Source organism: Oncorhynchus clarkii, chromosome 28 (assembly GCF_045791955.1).
Source record: "Oncorhynchus clarkii lewisi isolate Uvic-CL-2024 chromosome 28, UVic_Ocla_1.0, whole genome shotgun sequence".
Classification (NCBI taxonomy): Eukaryota; Metazoa; Chordata; class Actinopteri; order Salmoniformes; family Salmonidae; genus Oncorhynchus; species Oncorhynchus clarkii.
In genome coordinates, this window is record NC_092174.1 from 19,983,243 (window position 1) to 20,004,408 (window position 21,166).

General features: G+C 44.4%; 1 protein-coding gene across 5 annotated transcripts in view; it reads right to left on the reverse strand.

Annotated features, from left to right (window-relative positions):
- Positions 1 to 145: 145 nt before the first annotated feature.
- LOC139387537 (ras GTPase-activating protein nGAP-like) overlaps positions 146 to 21,166 on the reverse strand; it is an 81,827-nt gene continuing 60,806 nt past the window's right edge. For 4 of the 5 annotated variants that reach the window (XM_071133834.1, XM_071133831.1, XM_071133832.1 and 1 more), the window contains 13 exons: positions 17,108 to 17,261; positions 16,704 to 16,802; positions 15,678 to 16,232; positions 15,343 to 15,487; positions 14,994 to 15,138; positions 14,259 to 14,495; positions 13,840 to 14,041; positions 12,300 to 12,499; positions 10,699 to 11,713; positions 10,405 to 10,539; positions 9,907 to 10,109; positions 8,790 to 8,877; positions 146 to 1,205 (listed from right to left, as the gene is read on the reverse strand). In XM_071133834.1, coding sequence (XP_070989935.1) covers positions 1,038 to 1,205; positions 8,790 to 8,877; positions 9,907 to 10,109; positions 10,405 to 10,539; positions 10,699 to 11,713; positions 12,300 to 12,499; positions 13,840 to 14,041; positions 14,259 to 14,495; positions 14,994 to 15,138; positions 15,343 to 15,487; positions 15,678 to 16,232; positions 16,704 to 16,802; positions 17,108 to 17,261 — 3,346 coding nt within the window. In that variant the 3' untranslated portion in view covers positions 146 to 1,037. The remainder of the gene's footprint in view (positions 1,206 to 8,789; positions 8,878 to 9,906; positions 10,110 to 10,404; positions 10,540 to 10,698; positions 11,714 to 12,299; positions 12,500 to 13,839; positions 14,042 to 14,258; positions 14,496 to 14,993; positions 15,139 to 15,342; positions 15,488 to 15,677; positions 16,233 to 16,703; positions 16,803 to 17,107; positions 17,262 to 21,166) is intronic. The other variant, XM_071133833.1, reaches the window with a different exon arrangement.

A 21,166-nucleotide genomic window follows, 5' to 3' on the forward strand; every position in this document is an offset into this window, starting at 1 on the left:
ATCATTTTGGGTGCAAGGAATATTTTAGGTGCAGAAGCTCAAGCAGTAGCACAAGCACTGCCCAAGTCGAGCACTGCAAATATGCATGTGCTTCAGCAGTAGTTGAATTACAAACCATATTAAAGTCACGAATGCAAAACATCCACAATGTTACAGGCAGTTTTTATTCTCAACAACTGACAGATAAGCTATCATTGACATTCACCAGTCCATAGATTTTTGTGCAACAAAAAAGTGTGTGCCTAGGGGGAGGTTGGGTGGGTGAGAACAGAAAACAGACTCTTAAACAGTAGTTATTGACATGAAATAGAAAATTGTACAAAGTCAGGAGGGCTGTCATGTTGAACATCTTGTCATGGGATCTTGAAGGCGTGCCAGTAGAAGGTACAGAAATAAATAACATTTGCTATTCTGTGGCAAGGTGGGAGTGAGCAGACACTTTGTTTTGAAGATCCAGTAGGCCGTAAGAACCTGAACTCAAAGGCCTATGGTTTCAGCTAACAATGGGCAAGCAGCAGTCCCAATATACTCTAAATCAGACAATCAAAACCAATGCAACCTCTAGGTTAAGACGACAAAAACGGAAGTTAAAAAGATTTTTAAAAAGTAGGGTTAGAAAAACAGTGCATAAAACGTTTTTTGGTTTATTTTGCCCTTCCATTCCTATCATGACTATGTTTTTAGAGCTATAACTGCTCACTATGTGCTTATTTATTTAAACAAACCCCTTTGATATGTACATCTACTCAATATATAATCTCTTAATTAGAGAATACTTCAAATCTATTTAAAACAGCATTTGTCTGCATATGGGAATGTCATTTATAAAACAACAATTCGCTATTTCATGACAACAGTTGATCCCCCTGTTCACGTCTTCAAAAGACACGTCTTTCAGTATCATCTCTGTACACAACCAATGCAAGATACAAGCTATTTACATTCATATCTAGACATTCCTTGTAGAGCCACAGGTAATTGGTCTGTGTGCATGGAGAGAGTGTGACCATAACACCATCTCACACTGTCTGACTAAATCAGCAGCTGCTGTTTTTGAACTCTCCGTTCTCAGTGATCGACAGTTTTGTGGGGTTGGTTGGCGAGAGGCCGTTGCGCAGGTTCTGCATGCTATAGCGCTCCTTCACCTGTGTCAGGGCACTCATTAGCCGAGAGTTGGCTGCATCCAGGGAGCTTATCCTCTTCTCCTGAAGAGAGAAAGAGAGAAGGGAAAGAGGGAGGGAGTGAGAAAGAGAGGAAAACATTCATTTTACATTGGAGAATAAATTAGCAGGATAAGCTAAAAGATGATTACTACTATGTAGATGGTGAAATTCAAATATCACAAGCAAAGTCTGAAATATACCTCACTGAAATAGTTTTTGTTTACCAGCCAAAATTATAGATAAATCAAACTCATATCCAAGCATTGCATCGTGTTTGTTTTTAAAACGAAAACATATTTTTTAATAAACAGAACCATTCAAAAGATGACACACCTACTCATTCCAGGGTTTTTCTTAATTTTTTACAACTATTTTCTACATTGTAGAATAATAGTGAAAACAAACTATGAACACATATGGAATCAAATAGTAATCAAAAAAGTGTTAAACAAATACAAATATTTTATGAGATTCTTCAAAGTAGCCACTTTTGGCCTTGATGACAGCTTTGCACACTCTTGACATTCTCTCAACCAGCTTTCTATCATGTTAAATGTGCAACCAGAGGGAAAATAACTCTGGACCATCTTTACTCCACACACAGAGACGCATACAAAGCTCTCCCTCCCCTCCATTTGGCAAATCTGACCATAATTCCATCCTCCTGATTCCTGCTTACAAGCAAAAATTAAAGCAGGAAGCACCAGTGAGTAGATCACTAAAAATGTGGTCAGATGAAGCAGATGCTAAGTTACAGGACTGTTTTGCTGGCACAGACTTGAATATGTTCCGGGATTCCTCCAATTGCATTGAGGAGTACACCACATCTGTCATTGGCTTCATCAATAAGTGCATCGATGATGTCGTCTCCACAGTGACCGTACATACATACCCCAACCAGAAGCCATGGATTACAGGCAGCATCGGCACTGAGCTAAAGGCTGGAGCTGCTGCTTTCAAGGAGTGGGACTCTAACCCGGAAGCTTATAAGAAATCAAACTATGCCCTCCGACGAACCATCAAACAGGCAAAGCATCAATACAGGACTAAGATAGAGTCGTACAACACCGGCTCCGACGCCCGTCGGATATGGCAGGGCTTGCAAACCATTACAGACCAGAAAAGGGAAGCACAGCCGAGAGCTGCCCAGTGACACGAGCCTACCAGACGAGCTGAACTACTTCTATGCTCGTTTCGAGGCAAATAACACTGAAACATGCATGAAAGCACCAGATGTACAGGAAGATTGTGTGATCACGCTCTCCGCAGCCAATGTGAGTAAGACCTTTAGACAGGTCACCAGGACGTGTACTGTGAGCATGCTCTGACCAACTGGCAAGTGTCTTCACTGACATTTTCAACCTCTCCTTGTCCGAGTCTGTAATACCAACATGTTTTAAGCAGACCACAGTGACTGTGCCCAAGAACACTAAGGTAACCTGCCTAAATGACTACCGAGACGTAGCATTCATGTCTGTAGCCAGTGCTTTGAAAGGTCATGGCTCACATCAACACCATCATCCTAGAAACCCTAGACCCACTCCAATTTGCATACCACCCAAACAGATCCACAGATGATGCAATCTCTATTGCACTCCACACTGCCCTTTCCCACCTGGACAAAAGGAACACCTATGTGCGTGCCAGCCCTCTCCTGTACTCCCTGTTCACTCATGACTGCACGGCCAGGCACGACTCCAACACCATCATTAAATTTGCAAATGACACAACAGTGGTAGGCCTGATCACCGACAACGAGACAGCCTATAGGGAGGAGGTCAGAGACCTGGCAGTGTGGTGACAGGACAACAACCTCTCCCTCAACGTGAGCAAGACAAAGGAAATGATTGTGGACTACAGGAAAAAGAGGCCCGGGCACGCCCCCATTCTCATCGACGTGGCTGCAGTGGAGCAGGTTGAGAGCTTCAAGTTCCTTGGTGTCCACATCACCAACAAACTAACATGGTCCAAGCACACAAGACAGTCTTGAAGTGGGCACAACAAAACCTATTCCCCCCTCAGGAGACAAAGATTTGGCGTGGGTCCTCAAATCCTCAAAAGGTTCTACCTGACTGCTCAAAAGGTTCATCCTGACTGGTTGCATCACTGCCTGGTATGGCAACTGCTCGGCCTCCGACCGAAAGGCACTGCAGAGGGTAGTGCGTACGGCCCAGTACATCACTGGGGACAAGCTTCCTGCCATCCATGACCTCTATACCAGGCGATGTCAGAGGAAGGCCCTAAAAATTGCCAAAGACTCCAGCCACCCTAGTCTTTGCCTGTTCTCTCTGCATCCGCACTGCAAGCGGTACCGGCGCGCCAAGTCTAGGTCCAAGAGGCTTCTTAATAACAGCTTCTACCCCGAGCCATAAGACTCCTGAACCTCTAGTCAAATGGCTATCCAGACTTTTTGTCATCTATGCATAGTCACTTTAATAACGCTACCTACATGTACATACTACCTCAACTAACCGGTGCCCGTGCACATCGACTCTGTACCAGCAGCCCCATGTATGTATTGTTCTTTTTTACTGCTGCTCTTTAATTACTTGTACTTCTCTCTTATTCTTATCCATATTGTTTTGAAACTGCACTGTTGGTTAGGGGCTCGTAAGTAAGCATTTCACTGTAAGGTTGTTGTATTTGGCGCTTGTGACTAATAACATTTGATTTGAGGTGGAATGCGTTTCAATTAACAGGTGTGCCTTGTTAAATGTATTTATGGAATTTCTTTCCTTAACAATCAGTTGTGTTGTGACAGGGTAGGGTTGGTATACAGAAGATAGCCCTCCCTATATGGTAAAAGACCAAGTCCATATAATGGCAAGAACAGCTCAAATAAGCAAAGAGAAATGACAGTCCATCATTACTCATGTCAATCCGGAAAATTTCAAGAACTTTGAAAGCTTCTTCAAGTGCAGTCACAAAAACCATCAAGCGTTATGATGAAACTGGCTCTCATGAGGACCGCCACAGGAAAGGAAGACCCAGAGTTACCTCTGCTGCAGAGCATTAGTTGTCAGCCTCAGAAATTGCAACCCAAATAAATGCTACAGAGTTCAAGTAACAGGCATCTCAACATCAACTGTTCAGAGGAGAATGTGTGAATCAGGCCTTAATGGTCAAATAGCTGAAAAGACACCAATAAGAAGAAGAGACTTGCTTGGGTCAAGAAACACGAGCAATGGACATTAGACCGGTGGAAATCTGTCCTTTGGTCTGATGAGTCCAAATTAGAAATGTTTGGTTCCAACCGCCGTGTCTTTGTGAGACGCAGAGTGGGTGAACGGAGGATCTCTGCATTAGAGGTCGACCGATTAATCGGAATGGTATTTTTGGACACCGATTTTGCAAATTATTTTACACCTTTATTTAACTAGGCAAGTCAGTTAAGAACACATTCTTATTTTCAATGACGGCCTAGGAACGGTGGGTTAACTGCCGTGTTCAGGGGCAGAAAGACAGATTTTCACCTTGTCAGCTCGGGGGATTCAATCTTGCAACCTTACAGTTAACTAGTCCAACGCAATAAGGACCTGCCTCTCTCTCGTTGCACTCCACAAGGAGCCTGTTAAGCGAATGCAGTAAGCCAAGGTAAGTTGCTAGCTAGTTAAACTTATCTTATAAAAAACAATCAATCATAATCACTAGTTAGCTACACATGGTTGATGATATTACTAGATATTATCTAGCGTGTCCTGCATTGCATATAATCTGACTGAGCATACAAGTATCTGACTGAGCGGTGGTAGGCAGAAGCAGGCGCGTAAACATTCATTCAAACAGCACGTTCGGGCGTTTTGCCAGCAGCTCTTCATTGTGCGTCAAGCATTGCGCTGTTTATGACTTCAAGCCTATCAACTCCCAAGATGAGGCTGGTGTAACCGAAGTGAAATGGCTAGCTAGTTAGCGGGCGCTAATAGCGTTTCAAACGTCACTCGCTCTGAGCCTTCTAGTAGTTGTTCCCCTTGCTCTGCATGGGTAACGCTGCTTCGATGGTGGCTGTTGTCGTTGTGTTCCTGGTTCGAGCCCAGGGAGGGGCGAGGAGAGGGACGGAAGCTATACTGTTACACTGGCAATACTAAAGTGCCTATAAGACCATCCAATAGTCAAAGGTTAATGAAATACAAATGGTATAGAGGGTTAAAGTTAAAATAAGTGTTCATTCAGTATTGTTGTAATTGTCATTATTACAAATAAATAAATAAAATTAAAAATCGGCCAATTAAATCGGTATCGGCTTTTTTGGTCCTCCCATTATCGGTCAACCTCTACTCTGCATGTGTGGTTCCCACCGTGAAGCATGGAGGAGGAGGTGTGTGTGTGTGTGGGGGGGGGGGGACTGCAGAGTGAAGGAAAAGCAGCCAACCAGTGCTCAGCATACAGCGGGTTCACAACAAAGTATGTAATACCTGGATTTCTCCATAAATTGGTAATAAAATTGGATCTGATCTTCATCTAGGTCACAACAGTAGACAAACAGTCTGCCTAAACTAATAACACACAAAGCAGTTATACATTTTTATGTCTTTATTGAACACACCGTATAAACATTCTCAGTGCATGGTGGGAAAAGTATGTAAACCCTTGGATTTAATAACTGGTTGACCCTCCTTTGGCAGCAATAACCAACCAAATGTTTTCTGTAGTTGCGGATCAGACCTGCACAACGGTCCTGAGGAATTTTGGACTATTCCTCTTACACAACTGTTTCAGTTTAGCAATAATTTGGTATGTCTGGTGTAAACTGCTCGAGGTCATGCCACAGCATCTCAATCGGGTTGAAGTCAGGACTCTGATTGGGCCACTCCAGAAGGCATTTTTCCATTGATGATGGCAAGCTGTCCAGACCCTGAGGCAGCAAAGCAGCCCCAAACCATGATGCTCCTTCCACCATACTTTACATTTGGGATGAGGTTTAGATGTTGGTGTGCTGTGCCTTTTTTTCTCCACACATATTGTGTGTTCCTTCCAAACAACTCAACTGTAGTTTCATCGGTCCACAGAATATTTTGCCAGTAGCGCTGTGGAACATCCAGGTGCACTTTTGCAAACTTCAGACGTGCAGCAATGTTTTTTTTTGACAGCAGTGGATTCTTCCGTGGTGTCCTCCCATGAACACCATTCTTGTTTAGTGTTTTACGTATCGTAGACTCGTCAACAGAGATGTTAGCATGTTCCAGAGATTTCTGTAAGTCTTTAGCTGACACTCTAGGATTCGTCTTAACCTCATTGAACATTCTGCGCTGTGCTCTTGCAGTAATCTTTGCAGGACGGCCACTCCTAGGGAGAGTAGCAACAGTGCTGAACTTTCTCCATTTATAGACAATTTGTCTTACTGTGGACTGATGAACATCAAGGCTTTTAGAGATACTTTTCTGACCCTTTCCAGCTTTATGCAAGTCAACAATTCTTTATCTTGGGTCTTCTGAGATTTCTTTTGTTCGAGGCATGGTTCACATCAGGCAATGCTTCTTGTGAATAGCAAACACAAATTTTGTGAGTGTTTTTTATAGGGCAGGGCAGCTCTAACCAACATCTCCAATCTCGTCTCAATGATTGTACTCCTGGTTAGCTGACTCCTGACTCCAATTAGCTTTTGGAGAAGTCATTAGCCTAGGGGTTCACATATTTTCCAACCTACACTGTGAATGTTTAAATGATGTATTCAATATAGACAAGAAAAATACAATAATTTGTGTTATTAGGTTAAGCACACTATGTTTGTCTATTGTTGTGACTTAGATGAAGATCAGATCAAATTTGATGACCAATTTATGCAGAAATCCAGGTAATTCCAAAGGATTCACATACTTTTTTTTGCCACTGTATGTGGGAACTCCTTCAAGACTGTTGGAAAAGCATTCCTCATGAATCTGGTTGAGAGAATGCTAACAGTGTGCAAAGCTGTCATCAATGCAAAGGGTGGCTACTTTGAACAACCTAAAATATATTTTGATTTGTGTAACAATGTTTTGGTTACTTCATGATTCCATGTGTGTTATTTCATGGTTTTCATGTCTTCACTTTTATTCTACAATGTAGAAAATAGTAAAAATAAAGAAAAACCCTTGAATGAGTAGGTGTCCAAACTTTTGACTAGTCCTGTATCTATCCATTCGTATACCATTCACAGAGCCTACATGCCAACAGTGGCATGGCTTTCAACTGAAAACAATTGTACATTTATATCGTGTAAACACATTAGTTGTATTCAACTATCATTTCATTGTTTTACTGAAATCCCAATTCTATGCCTAACCCTTGGACTGAAGTATCCTCTACACTATGTATTCGATTGTTCCCCCCAATGACCACCACTGTGATGCCAACCTAGATGGAAGAAAACTGATTCAGTTTGCTCTCCTTGAAATCAGCAACAAAATAAAGTTGTGTCACCAGCCATGGGCAACCTCATCTAGCCAGGTCATGGCACTGTTCCTGCAGAACTGAGTGGGGAGGGGGGGGGGGGGGGGAAATGGGTTTTGGGAGTGACAGTAGCTCAATTAGGAAGGCAGGGTGAAAAGCAGCCAAAGCTATCATCTGCTAAGAGCGCAACTCACAACACACATTCCTGGAGAAACAGAAATGGTGAACACATCAATGTAGATGCTTAATATTTACAGACCTAATTCCATCTCGTGACAGACATTCACATACTATAATATTGTTGATTATTAGCTATGAGCGCCACTTTGTGTCTGAGATGATATTGACATCGGACTTGGAGAAACATTAAGTGTAGCAGCAGGGGCGTACTCAAACTGCAAAAGTAATGAAAATCTATTAGATTATGTTTTATATTTATATTGTGACTGATGGGGAAATCCAAAAGCAATGCCAAACAACAGCCAAACAACCTCTAGTCTGAACACAAATAAGGACTTTTTTTGTCAGGGAGGGTAGGAATGGGTGTCAAGTGGGGTTGCGCTCATTCAAGGCTTGCCGGCATTTTCCAAAACCTGAGGACTGACTGGTTTACTTGCCTTCTTGGATTACCTCTGTTGCTTTATTGACCTGGAATTCAGTGGAACATAGTGATAGTGAGCACGTCAACAGGTTCTCTGCTCCAATACAGAGTACAAGAACTCCACCCCCCTCCAAAGCTTAAAAAGTGTTGTTTGGATGGGATTAGAGAATTAACTGCATGTCAAGTCTATACTTTTACATTTAGTGTCAATTATATCTCCCCTGACCAAAATATAACATTGTAAAGAAAGTAGACATTTAAAAAAAAGTCAAAGCATTTAAAATATGTATTTTGATGGTGCAATAAGTTAACATTCACCCTATTTTCTTCTCCCCTTTCCCTGCTTGGTATTGAAGATCTGTTGACGTAAAGTATGACTTCTCAAAGAGTGTTCAGAGGCAACGAGCTGATAAACAGGCCCTGCTAAAAGCCCAAAAATGTGCCTATATTGAGACTATCTATGGCATTTCCAGATTGCTCTGAAAAGCTGTCAAGGATATAAAACAATGGTAAGCAACCCCAAATGTAAGACTGAATGAATCGGTTTCCATGGAGAGTAGAAGATTCATTCATAAGGGGATGGTTTGAGTATTGGATTTATTCAAGCCCTACACAGAGTACAGACAAAATATGTGTAGCGTTTTCTGTTACTATACCTGTGCATCAATGATCTTCTGCTTGGCATCTATGACAGCTTGCATCTCTGAATGGTCTCTCTTCAGCTCCTCCTCTACAGCAATTAACCTGTGAGTGACAGAGCATTGCCATCTCAGGCGCATACAAACCAAAAAGGGAGGTCATAGGCTGCACCTCAAATGGTAGACCCTGATCAAAAGTAGTGCACTATACAGTGCATTTGGAAAGTATTCAGTCCCCTTCCCCTTTTCCACATTTTGTTACGTTACAGCCTTATTCTAAAATTGATTAAGTTGTTTTCCCCCCTCCTCAATCTACACACAATAACCCATAATGGCAGAGCAAAACCAGGTTTTTTGAAATATTTGCAAATATATCAATAACCAAGGCCCTTCTCCCCCGATTGTGCAGTTTGGCCGAGTGGCCAGCTCTCGGAAGAGTCTTGTTGGTGCCAAACCTTTTAAGAATGATGGCGGTCTTGGTGGTTCCAAACCTTTTAAGAATGATGGCGGCCACTGTGTTCTTGGGGACCTTCAATGCTGCAGATATTTTGGTACCCTTCCCCAGATCTGTGCCTCGACACTATCATGTCTCGGAGCTCTACGGACAATTCCTTCAACCTCATGGCTTGGTTTTTGCTCTGACATGCACTGTCAACTGTGGGACATTATATAGACAGGTGTGTGCCTTTCCAAATCATGTCCAATCAATTCAAGGATGATCAATGGAAACAGGATGCACCTGAGCTCAATTTAGAGTCTCATAGCAAAGGGTCTGAATACCTATCTATGTAAATAAGGTATTTCTAAAAACCTGTTTTTGCTTTGTCATTATGGGGTATTGTGTGCAGATTGATGAGGAAGAAAATCATTTTATCAATTTTACAGAATAAGGTTGTAACAAAATGTGGAAAAAAGTCAAGGGGTCTGAATACTTTCAGAATGCACTGTATATAGGGAATATGGTGCCATTTGGGACAACTATACAAGACACTATAGGCACGCCATTAAGCAGTCAATCTGTGATTTTGCTTCCATTCATTCATTCATTCATTCATTCATTCATTCAAAGGAATTCCTACTGGAGTATGGGCTTGTTTTAAGCAAAATCCTCCAGAGGGTGCCTAGTAATGCCGACCTGCAGATGATGCTCTTCATCTGGTTGTCCTTCTCCTCCTGCTGCCGCCGCAGCCTCTCCTCGCTGTCCTCCAGGCGGGCCTTGTACTCCATCAGCAGTTTCTGCATCTGCTGCTCCTGGGCCAGCAGACGTCTCTCGTACTCCTCCAGACACCGACTAGACACCCGCAGGCGCTCCTTCAGCTTGGAGATCTCCTGTTCATACTGGCGGGAGAGAGGCGAGAGAAACAGAGATAGAGGGAAAGAGAAAGCGAGGCAGACAGACAGAGGGAAAGTGAGAGAGAGGGAAAGAGAGAGGGAAAGAGAGAGAGGGAAAGAGAGAGAAAGTGAGTGGGAGGGGATGATCGTGTTAGTCATGACTAAGACTATCTCTGTCTGCCTACACTGGCTTAGCAGGCTGATGTGTTGACTTGGATGATTAGGAAGAAGTCAGTCATTTAACTTGGAAATATTTTGGCCATCAAACCTTAATTGACTGTAACTCTGGCTATGTCTTTACCTTCTTGGCGTGCCTGCTGTCCTCCCTGCTCTGATCTGCTGGGGCCGCCTCGTCCTCGAACTGGCCGTTATTCAGTACCCACGCCGCTGTCCTCTCTACCGGTGACATGGTGACTGGCTCTACCGGCGACGCCACCTGCACCACCACAGATACATGTATGTCAATCAAATCAATCAAATCTACCCTGAGTGCCTTTGGCCCCACTTTATTTCTTGATAATAACAGATATTATATAGGGGTGTCGGAGCGGAATGTGTGTGAATCTAAGTGTAGTTCTGTATGCCAGACCAGTACCTGCGGTGGCGTCTGCTGCTTGGCAACGCTCCTGACGGGGGGCACAGGGCTCTCCATGGAGCAGGTGGACTGTTGGTGTGAGCGGCCTCCTGTGCCTGGCTGGGCCTGGATGGGGATAGGCATGGGCTCTGTGTTGATGGAGCTGCTGCTGCGCAGAGAGGCGCTGTGGGGCAGGGAGCGGGGCAGGGAGCGGGGCGTCCGGGCCCCACCACTCCCCCCACTGCGGCTCTGCTGCTCCACCCTCACGATGTGGGCCGTGCTGCTTTGCCTGGGCACTGCTACAGCGTGGGCTCCTCTGTGGTGGTCTGGCAGGTTGTGGCGGTGCGGCGTGGAGCAGTCTTCGCTCTGCGTGCTCCGCCGGCTGAACTCCTCCAGACTGCTATTGGACGGGACCCTGCCCCCTTTCCCCCCCTGGCTCCCGCCTCCAAACTCAACCTCCGAGTTGCTGTGGCTGCGGGAGCTATCAGTGCTCAGGTTCTCAGAGCTGGAGTCCGGCTGCAGGGAGTGCACTGAGTGGGAGTGGACCGAGTGTGTTGTGGAGTGTACTGCTGTGTGTTGTTGTTGTGTCTGGTTGCTAAGGTGATAGACAGGGTTCTGGAAAGACAGGGGCTGGAGGCTCCTCTGCTGGCTGAGGGAAGGGTGCAGGGGCCGACGCACCTGTGGTGCACTCTGGGGGAGGTTGTCCTGTAACGAGGGCTTCTGGTGGAGGGCTTGGTGTGACTGTGAGGTGGTAGCCTGGTGGGGGTGTCCGATAGAGAGCTGGGAGCCCACCCTGCTCAGCTTGGGGGGAGCATCGTGGAGGGGGAGGGGTCCCTTGCCACTCTGGACCATGTGAGAGTCCTGAAGGTCCACCAGGGAGATGCTGCGTCCGTTGGTCAGGAGGTTCTCTCTCTCCTCCTTGTCTGAGAAGCTCATGCTATGGCCGGACGGCTGCTGGCCCAGGAGAGGGTGCTTCCCCCGGTGAAGGCCGTTCGTAACATGCTCTTGGACTGGGGACTTGATTCTGTCAACCTCACTGCAAGACGTGGATAGTAAACACACAACACATTAACAGAGAGTTCCGAAACCAAAGCTAGGACCAGACCAAGAACATGGGTACATCCCAAATGGCATCCTATTCCATATGTAGCGCACTACTTTTGAACAGGGCCCATAGGGGTCTGGTAAAAATTTGTGCACTATAAATGACTAGGGTTCTATTTGGGACTCACTACATGAAATGTAAGCTACCGTCTTTTCAAGTTTAACTCAAATGTTCCTTTAGCAACAATGTTTACGCTGATTCACTTTAAAGCCGGAAAACCCTCCATCTCGGATTCCCTCATTACCTCTACAGCCGCTAAAAATAGGAAGTCTCTAGCTGCAGCTTTATTTAGAAAGATCCTAGCAGCGAGTCATCTCCCAAGTTAATACACCATGAAACAACCCATCTATATAAAATGCATGAGCACACCAACAGCTTTCAACCTCCAGGATAACTGATACAAAATTACCAGATAAAACAGCCTTTGAAAATAACTACACCACAGAATTAGGCCATGCATGGCTGGGTGGTGATTGGCAATACCATTGCTGCAGTTGTGACCAATTTGAAGCACTACCTGTCGGCCGGATCTTCGAATATCCTCTGCAGGCCTGAGGAGACGCTGCCGCTGATGTTATGTGAGGAGCTGTAGTCCTGGAAGCGTCGGAGCTGCTGCTGGATGGGTGTGGGGCTAGACAGAGAGCGGGCTATGTCCCCCAGGATGCGGGGCAGGGGGCCCAGCTTGGCTACGGTCGCCTGCAGGAAGGAATTTTCACCCTGGGTTGCATGTTACCAAGACAAGAGGCAGCAGCACCAGGCCACGTCACCCAGCATTGTGGAATGAGGATGGCAGAAGGTTTGGAGGGCGGAGGATTGATGGGTTGGATTTGTTGGTTGGTTGGCAATGAGAAGCACCATAATGCATTGGTATTGGCGGGACAGCGTAACCATGAAGACACCAAGTGTGTGTGTCGGGTGGAGTGGAAAAGGGGAGAGGGAAGGGGTGGGCGTAGAGGCAAAAGGAAAGAAAGTAGATACATAAGAGGAAAAAACATAAGGAAATGAATAAGTTTGGGGTAAAAAATGTAAACACATGCCACTAAATAACAGACATTCCAAACACAGCAAACATGCATCAAGGGCAAACTAATACATAAGGTTGTTAGGTAAGATGCAGGAAGGATTTAAATGGATGTTGTAAAACAACTAGGGTTCACGGAACATTTGTGCAGAGAGGTGTAAATAACGCAGTAGAATAAACATGCATTAAAATAAACTGATGTACAGCGCAGGAGCCTTGCGGGATTAAGGTTAGGGGGAGTGGTGGGAACAGTGAACGAGTAGGTGATGTTACCCTGCTTCAAAACCTTTAACATAGACTTCTAAACTCGACAGACACTAAGGAACATCCTAGTGAAAGAAATGTGGGGTAAAAACATCCCGGACAGTAATAATTAAGTTTCCCTCTTCTCATAAAGTCATTAACTAACCCTTTAGCTACAGCACGGCAGGCTTGAGATGTAAGTCAATGTGGTGTAAGCTGATTAGACAGACTTGTCCTAACGCCACTTAATATTATTAGACCATTGCACAGGATTATGTCACAGTGATCGTATTAGACCCATCCACCCACATTTCATCCAGAAAAACATTATTACACTCAGTATTATTCAGAATCATACATTTGTGCATTTAGATTCATAGCAGCTGTAAAAAATCCCCTCCAAGCCTGCAAACGTAGTAGTGAAACAGATTAGGGAAAGAAAGATCTTTGTCAGAATAACACACAATCATTTTGGGCAGACGCAAATCCACTACACACCACTGCAAGTTATCATTTGCAGCAGAGCCTCTTAACTCAACAGAAACCTACTAAGGGCCACAATTAGGAGCCTTAGCATCTCATTAAAGTACAGTGCTTTCCATTTCATCTTTGGGCTTACAAAAGATATGTATGTATCCCAAATTGCACTACATTCCCTATGTAATGCCTTATGGGCCCTGCTCAAAAGTAGTTCACAATAAAGGGAACAGGGTGCCATTTGGGATGCAAATTATGTTTTTACAACATCTGTTAACAGAGGTATCATTGCTTCCCACTCCAAGGTCTTCCTTACCTTGTCCAACTGGGACACCACGTCCCACAGGAGCGAGTGGAGGACAGACAGCTCTCGGCCAAGGTCGATGTAACCTTCGAATCCTGGCGTGTTGGAGATGGTCTCTGGGTTGGAGATCTCCGTGAGGAAACGCATCATACCTGCCCATTCATGCTCCAGGAAGTCGTTCATGAAAGCCATGTACTCCTCTTTGTTGCCAAACCTTGGACACGGACAATAACAAGCGTTCATATGATGCACTTTCTACTTAGGGCGACATGCTTTGATTGTCTTGTCAATTTGCAAAGGTGAAATTCTAAACGAAATGCTACCTTATTCCCTATACAGAACCAGGGCCTGGTCAAAAGTAATGTACCGTAATGTGCCGTTTACACACGTAGCCGTGATCTACCATATCACCAGCAACAGGCTAAACCTACTTGGCGAAGTTGGCCAGGTTCTGAATGACCTTGGCGATGAGGGTGAGGGTACGGGAAGTGCGGTCGTCAGGGTACTCCTGCATGAGGCTGAAGAGCGAGGGGGACATGATGGCGGGACAGAGGAAGCGGAGGAACAAGGAGGCGCTGATGAGGCGCTTGCTAATGTCCTGGTTCCCTCGGGTCAGACACTGCTGCTTCCACGCTGCAAACACCTCCTTTAGCTCCCGCGGGAACACACTAGGGAGGCAGAGGGAAGAGTCAGAGTAGTGGAGATTATTTGGAATCATAAGCTCATGCGGTAGCCCTGCCTACTAGTGTAACACTCGGCCCAAGAGGGAATGTCCTCTTGGTTAAGATGCTGGTTTCCCGAGTGTGACGACCGTGGTGTGTATCAGACAAAATGCACATGCACCACCACATATTACCACCAGGTGGCAGCATGCACTTTACATCATCACTAAATTGAAGCCAAGCCAGACATGCTGTACCATCCATCTCTATCTCTTTCAAAACAACAAGACTAAACAAGTACCCCAAATCTGTGTTTCAAGTTCCGCAGTGCTGCAGATATTCTTCTCTATTCACATAATGTCATAGCTACCCATTTACAAGGCGCTGGGGCTTGCCTTAAGTGGAGGCAAGTCAAGGCCCTCTGGCTATGTGGCTCAGGGTCATTGACCTTAAGAAGCAGGCTATGTGGCTTTAGGCTTCACAGTGCTGAGGGGCTGATCTCACCAGTAGGAGTTGATGATCTTGCAGAAGGCCAGCTCGCAGCACATCTTCAGGTTGCTCTGGTGCTCAGGGAGTTCACTACTGGAGCACTTCCCCGGGTCCACCTCACAGTTCTCATCTGACTCATACAACGCTTTGATGAACTCTCCTACAGTACCCAGGAGAAAACACAGACTGGGTTGAAGAACAGTAATACGGCATTGCCAAAAACCCATGGAATAGTTTGAAAACCTGCCAATTCAGCAATCAATAAAATGCCATACATCAAGAGCTTCCACTGAATTTAAAGTGGAACGCAAGAACATTTATATCATCATGTCAGATGTCTTCTATAATAAACCCTCCCTCTCACCTAGTGCATCATGCAGGTACTTCTGTCCCACCAGTTTGAGGTACTCCTCTATGGCCTTGGTGGCCAGAGTGTTCTCTCTGAAGATCAAGACGTCGTGGTCTGCACAGCGGTCCACCTCAGACATCACTAGATCTGTCAGGAAGTCCTGGGGAGGAGGAGAGGGAACTTTGATTTACTGAGAAATACTGCAGTACGGTACTTAATGTACTAATGTGGGCAAATAGAGGGAAGTTATGATCAGTGTAGGGAGGGAGGCACAGTGACAGACAATGTTATGAAAAAGATGAAGTAGTCTGTACAGAGCAGAGATGGAGTTTCTAAAGTGTATGTATTACCTTGGCCCGTCCGGTGCTCTGTAGGATGTGAACCAGGGCACAGGCCATCTCCTCCTTGTTCTTCACACTGATCACCGGCTCCAGAACAGAACACAGCATGGTGTAGTTGTTAGTGATGAACTCCGCAAACTCCTTATACTGCTCCATGGGCAGTATGGAGATGGTCTGGAAGCGGGACTTGATCCGGATCGATGGACCTCCTCCTTTACCCTTGTTGGTGGTGGGGGTGCTGACTGGGTACCACTTCTCCACAAACTGCCTCCCTGTCACCCCCCCGATGGGGATGTTGACCAGGCCCACGTAGTTGTTCTTGTCCTTCTTCTTCTTCTTGTCCACGTCCTTGTAGATGTGCACAGTGATGCTACGGACAGAAGGCAGGCTGTAGAACTCAAAGTGTTCCCCCCAGAACAGGCAGTCGGCCCGGGTTTTGCTGGTGGTGCGGGCGTATAGTATATCATCCAGGCACAGTTCACAGAAGTACTTCTTCTTGGGAGGCAGGTCCTTGGCTTCGATGATCCATAGCCGGAGGACATTCTCAGTTCGTCTGCAGTTATCCTGGGAAGACATCAAATGAGTACGGAATCAAAACATTTGTCTTTTTCTTTAACCTTTATTTAACTAGGCAAGTCAGTTAAGAACAAATTCTTATTTTACAATGACGGCCTACCGGGGAGCAGTGGGTTAACTGCCTTGTTCAGGTGCAGAATGACAGATTTTTTACCTTGTCAGCTCGGGGATTTGATCCAGCAACCTTTCGCTTTCTGGCCCAACACTCTAACCACTAGGCTACCTGCCGCCCCAATGGGGGGGGAACAGTGACACTAAACTGACAATGTTAAGAAGATGAAGTTGAAAAGAACAAGAAGCGAAGTTAAGGAGGACATTGTAGCATTAACTAGCATTAGGACAATGTAAAGGGCATCAATATGTCCATGCCCCAATTGGCACCCTATTTCCAACATAGTGCACTACTTTTGAAGGGAATATGGTGCGATTTGGGATGCAAACCTATGTCTCTGGTCTCACCTTGTTTGGCTGGACCGTCCTCCTCAGGTTCTCCATCCATTTGTCTCTCTCTGAGGCTGAGGAGCAGCTGAAACACTTACTTCCTCCTGAGTAGGTCACCTGGAGAAGACAGAAGCATGAGGAGCATAACAAACAAGGTCTTCTATGCATTATATCACCTGTGATTTTATCAAAAGACAAAGAGCATACAGTAAAATTGTTCTGTAACGAAATGTAAAAATATAGCCTTGTTAAACTAGCAAGCTAAATGATCCAAGTAATATAAAAATTAGCAATTTGTCAGTGTGCTCTTTTCACTATGCATCATCAGGATTTTGATCTTCCATTACTTGCTAAAAGCTTAAAGTTTTTTCAAAGTACTACTTCAAAGCAGTCGAACAGGACTAACTACTGTTTAGGCTTACCTCGAAGCAGAACTCCTGACCCAATATGCTACTGTGGAGAGGTTTGACATAGACATCTTCCTCCATTCCCAGATCCAGGGCTTCTACTGCACTGCCTGGGCTGAGCAGGGACTCGTGAGAACACGACTCCTTTAACTTAGGAAGCCCTCGGGATCTGAAAGATAAAATCATGGCAGTTGGTTACAGTTTACAACATAACTTCTTCATTCAGAGCATTCAAAGCATGGCAGAGTAACCTGCTCCAAGGCTCTAAATCCTAAAATGTGTCAAAAGACCTTGTGCTCCTTCACTGACTAGTTGTATTATTCACTAGGTATACCACAGAAAGGAAATGGCCACTAACACAACACAGAAAGTTGGAGGATAATGAAAAAGTAATATACTGTAGCCCAGTGGTTCTCAACTGGTTTTGCCTCGGTAACCAAATTGAACCAGGTTGTCTCAGTCACGACCAAATATTTGCACCATGAAAAATAAGCGCAAAAATACAATCTGGAAAACTATTTTTAATGCTATATTGATAGTAAATAAGGTTACAATTATATGACAAGGGAACAAAATTCCCACCTCTTTCATTGTCAATAATAAAATGTTGCCCATATTCTTGATGAAGAATGTTAATAAACTCAGTTATTAAATCAACTAAAATAGCACTGCTAATAGCAGTATATTGAAAATACTGTGATTAAAGAAAAGTTGTTCAGAGATCATTGTAAAAAAAAATGTAGGTTCATTATAATGTCTCCACACTTCCTACCAGGTTTAAGTCATCCAAGTTCAGATTGGAGATTCTAATTTTTTTGAGACACCTGCGAACCACTCAAAACCTCCCGACCCACCAGTATAGAATCGATGCTGTCGCCTACATGTGATCCCAAAACAGAACAGAACCAGCTGTTGTCTTTCTGTAAGGAATTCAAGCTTTTTCCGTACTATTCCAGCATCTAACCACTCACTAGGACATTTCAGGAAGTAGTAATACCTACGAAAAACATCTAAACAGGCACTTGAAGGAATATCCCCAGAGCATCTCTCCGTGTTGCTCAATACATTCCCTTTGGGACGGTTCTCTTCTCTTCTCGGTTCTAGTTCGCTGTCCTTGGTTCTACTGCCTCTACCATACAATCGCAACTCTTCATTCTACCCCCATGAAATGCTGAAAAGTGAAGAAGGACCAGCAGCTCCAATGCCCTTCGCTCTTCCTTGCTGCAGATTTCCTTTGATTCACAGATGGTAAACAGGGACCTGGGCTGGCCAATCCATTGGCCCCTTGGGCCAGTTTCCATAGGGATGCCCCTACAATGAGACTTGACTCTCTAAAGCAGCAGCAGAGGATGACAGAGGGAGGATGTGCTGCTGTGCTCACAAACACCTTGGACAAAACAACCTGGGCTTTCCATCAGAGCATAACACTACAGGTAGTGGAGGGGAATGGAAGTCACTGGCTGAAGGTGTTGTTTAGCAAAGGACTGTATGCGTTCCAAATGGCAAACCATTCATTTGAATGTTCAAAATGCAACAATATCAAAATGCTTCATGCGTTTTATACATGATCATTGAAAATACATAACACAAAAACATACCCTTATGTAATAGCCACATGGTAGGAGAGGGGGACATTAGTCAAAGGATAAAAATCACTGACAAAAGTGTAGCAAAGTAACACATGCTTTTTGAAAATGCACAAAATGCATAATAAAATAGCCACATAATATTATAACAGTAGCCTTACATAATCGCCACATGTCAGATCAAGAAATCTAACTCACTTTAGTGACGAGGGTCATTTTGTTTGGTGACGTACCCAGGGGAAAGACATATGCTAAAAAATCCTGTCTTCTTTATGTTGAGGATAAAAAAAAGATCACAGAAATGTTCCATACGCACAAATTTGTTTACATCCCTGTTAGTGAGTATTTCTCCTTTGCCATGATAATCCATCCAGCTGACAGGTGTGGCATATCATGAAGCTGATTACACAGGTGTACCTTGTAATGGGGACAACAAATGGCCACTCAAATGTGCAGTTTTGTCACACAACGCCACACAAGTCTCAAGTTTTGAGGGGGCGTGCAATTGCCATGCTGATTGCAGGAATGTCCATCAGAGCTGCTGCCTGAAAATTGAATGCTCATTCCTCGATCATAAGCCGCCTCCAACATAATTTTGAGAATTTGGCAGTATTTCCAACCAGCCTCACAAGCGCAGACCACACCATTCCAGATCCTCCACATCTGCTTCTTCACTTGCAGGATCGTCGGATACCAGCCACCTGGACAGCTGATGAAACTGTGGGTTTGCACAACCGAAGACCTGCATGCTCGTTATCCTCACCAGGATCTTGACCTGACTACAGTTTGGTTTCGTAACCAACTTCTGTGGGCAAATGCTCACCTTAGAGGGCCACTGGCACGCTGGAGAAGTGAGCTCTTCACGTAGACAGCATGTATGGCGTCATGTGGGCGAGCGGTTCGCTGATGTTAACATTGTAAACAGAGTGCCCCATGATGGTTATGGTATGGGCAGGCATAAGCTATGGACAACAAACACAATTACATTTTATTGATGGCAATTTGAATGCACAGAGATACCGTGTTCCAGTTCCCTCCAATATCCAGTAACTTCGCACAGCCATTGAAGAGGAGTGGGACAACATCCCACAATCAACAGCCTGATCAACTCTATGCGAAGGAGATGTGTCGCGCTGTATGAGGCAAATGGTGGTCACACCAGAAACGGACTGGTGTTCTGATCTACGATCTGATCTTTTAAGGTATCTGTGACCAACAGATGAATATCTGTAATCCCAGTCATGTGAAATCCAAAGATTAGGGCCTAAAGTATTTCAAGTGTCCTGATGTCCTTATATGAACTGTAACTCAGTCAAATCCTTGAAATTGTTGCATATTGCATTTACATTTTGTTCAGTGTAAATGACCATTTTCTATGGTAGTAAAACATCACCAACAAATATCTCATATGTATTCATTTCCAAGGGTAATGTACAAGCAACATTGCTTGGATAGATAGTAATGGACAGGTCATTGCAATTAGATTGTGATCTGTTGTCACTTTCAGTTGCTGGTAATCATTCATTCTTTAGAAGACAAATACGTAGGCAGTAGCGGTGGTTAATACCAAAGATGAACTGAAAGCAGTTAAAGCTGTTTATTCTGAATTACAGGACACCCTCGAGTGTCTGAAGGAAAGTAAGAGATTCCAGACAATCAATGGTGTGTTTACGAGTTATTGAAGACAGTGAGACAATTTAGGAGAAAGTAGTCTGGAGGCATTACTGTAATAAAATAAAGCTGTATACCGTAACTTGTCTGGGAGACTGTCTGAGAAGAGGCAAATCTTAGCCATTCTTTTAGGGAAACTTGGTTTGGAAAAATCGAACCGTTAAAAGAAAAGACGTTCAAGGCCCTTTCAACATGATGTGTGTTATTCTAACTATAGTATGGTCATTGGCCATGTTCCCTCTAAGCTGCGCTCAGAAGCAGGCGCAGCTTCCGCACCTCCTCCAGAACTGCCGCGCTGAAGAAATGCCGGGCCGCGCAGAGGAGCAAGAGATTGAACTTCATTGAATTCACTCCATTAGTTTGCACTATATAGATCAAAGTTTGTGATCAAATCAACATTATATCAGCACCTTTTCAATGCAACAAACCAAAACAAATCTAACTTTGCAAGATTGAGTCTGAGATTTTGTTGTAGGCAGAGCCAGAGCGCAACAGAGTAGCATTCTATTGGCGGGTAGCTCTCGAGGGGTCTTGAATGCGCTCGTGAACAATTGTTGATATTCTTTGCTATTTAGCGAGTTATTAGCCCAGTTATAGATACGTATAGGTCAGCAATGGGGAGTTACTGCTGCCCACAAGAGCACAAAACGTGTAGGCTACATTTCAAGCAGTCTTTGAAAAGCCAGTCAGGTAAAAAGCTTATGTCTTAAAGGGGCAGTGTTGTATTTTGAGACAGGCTTGAATATGCAAATAAGCCAATAGGCTTAGGGGTAGCCTACATTGTCTAATTCTCTGTATGGTAATAATAATTAATTGT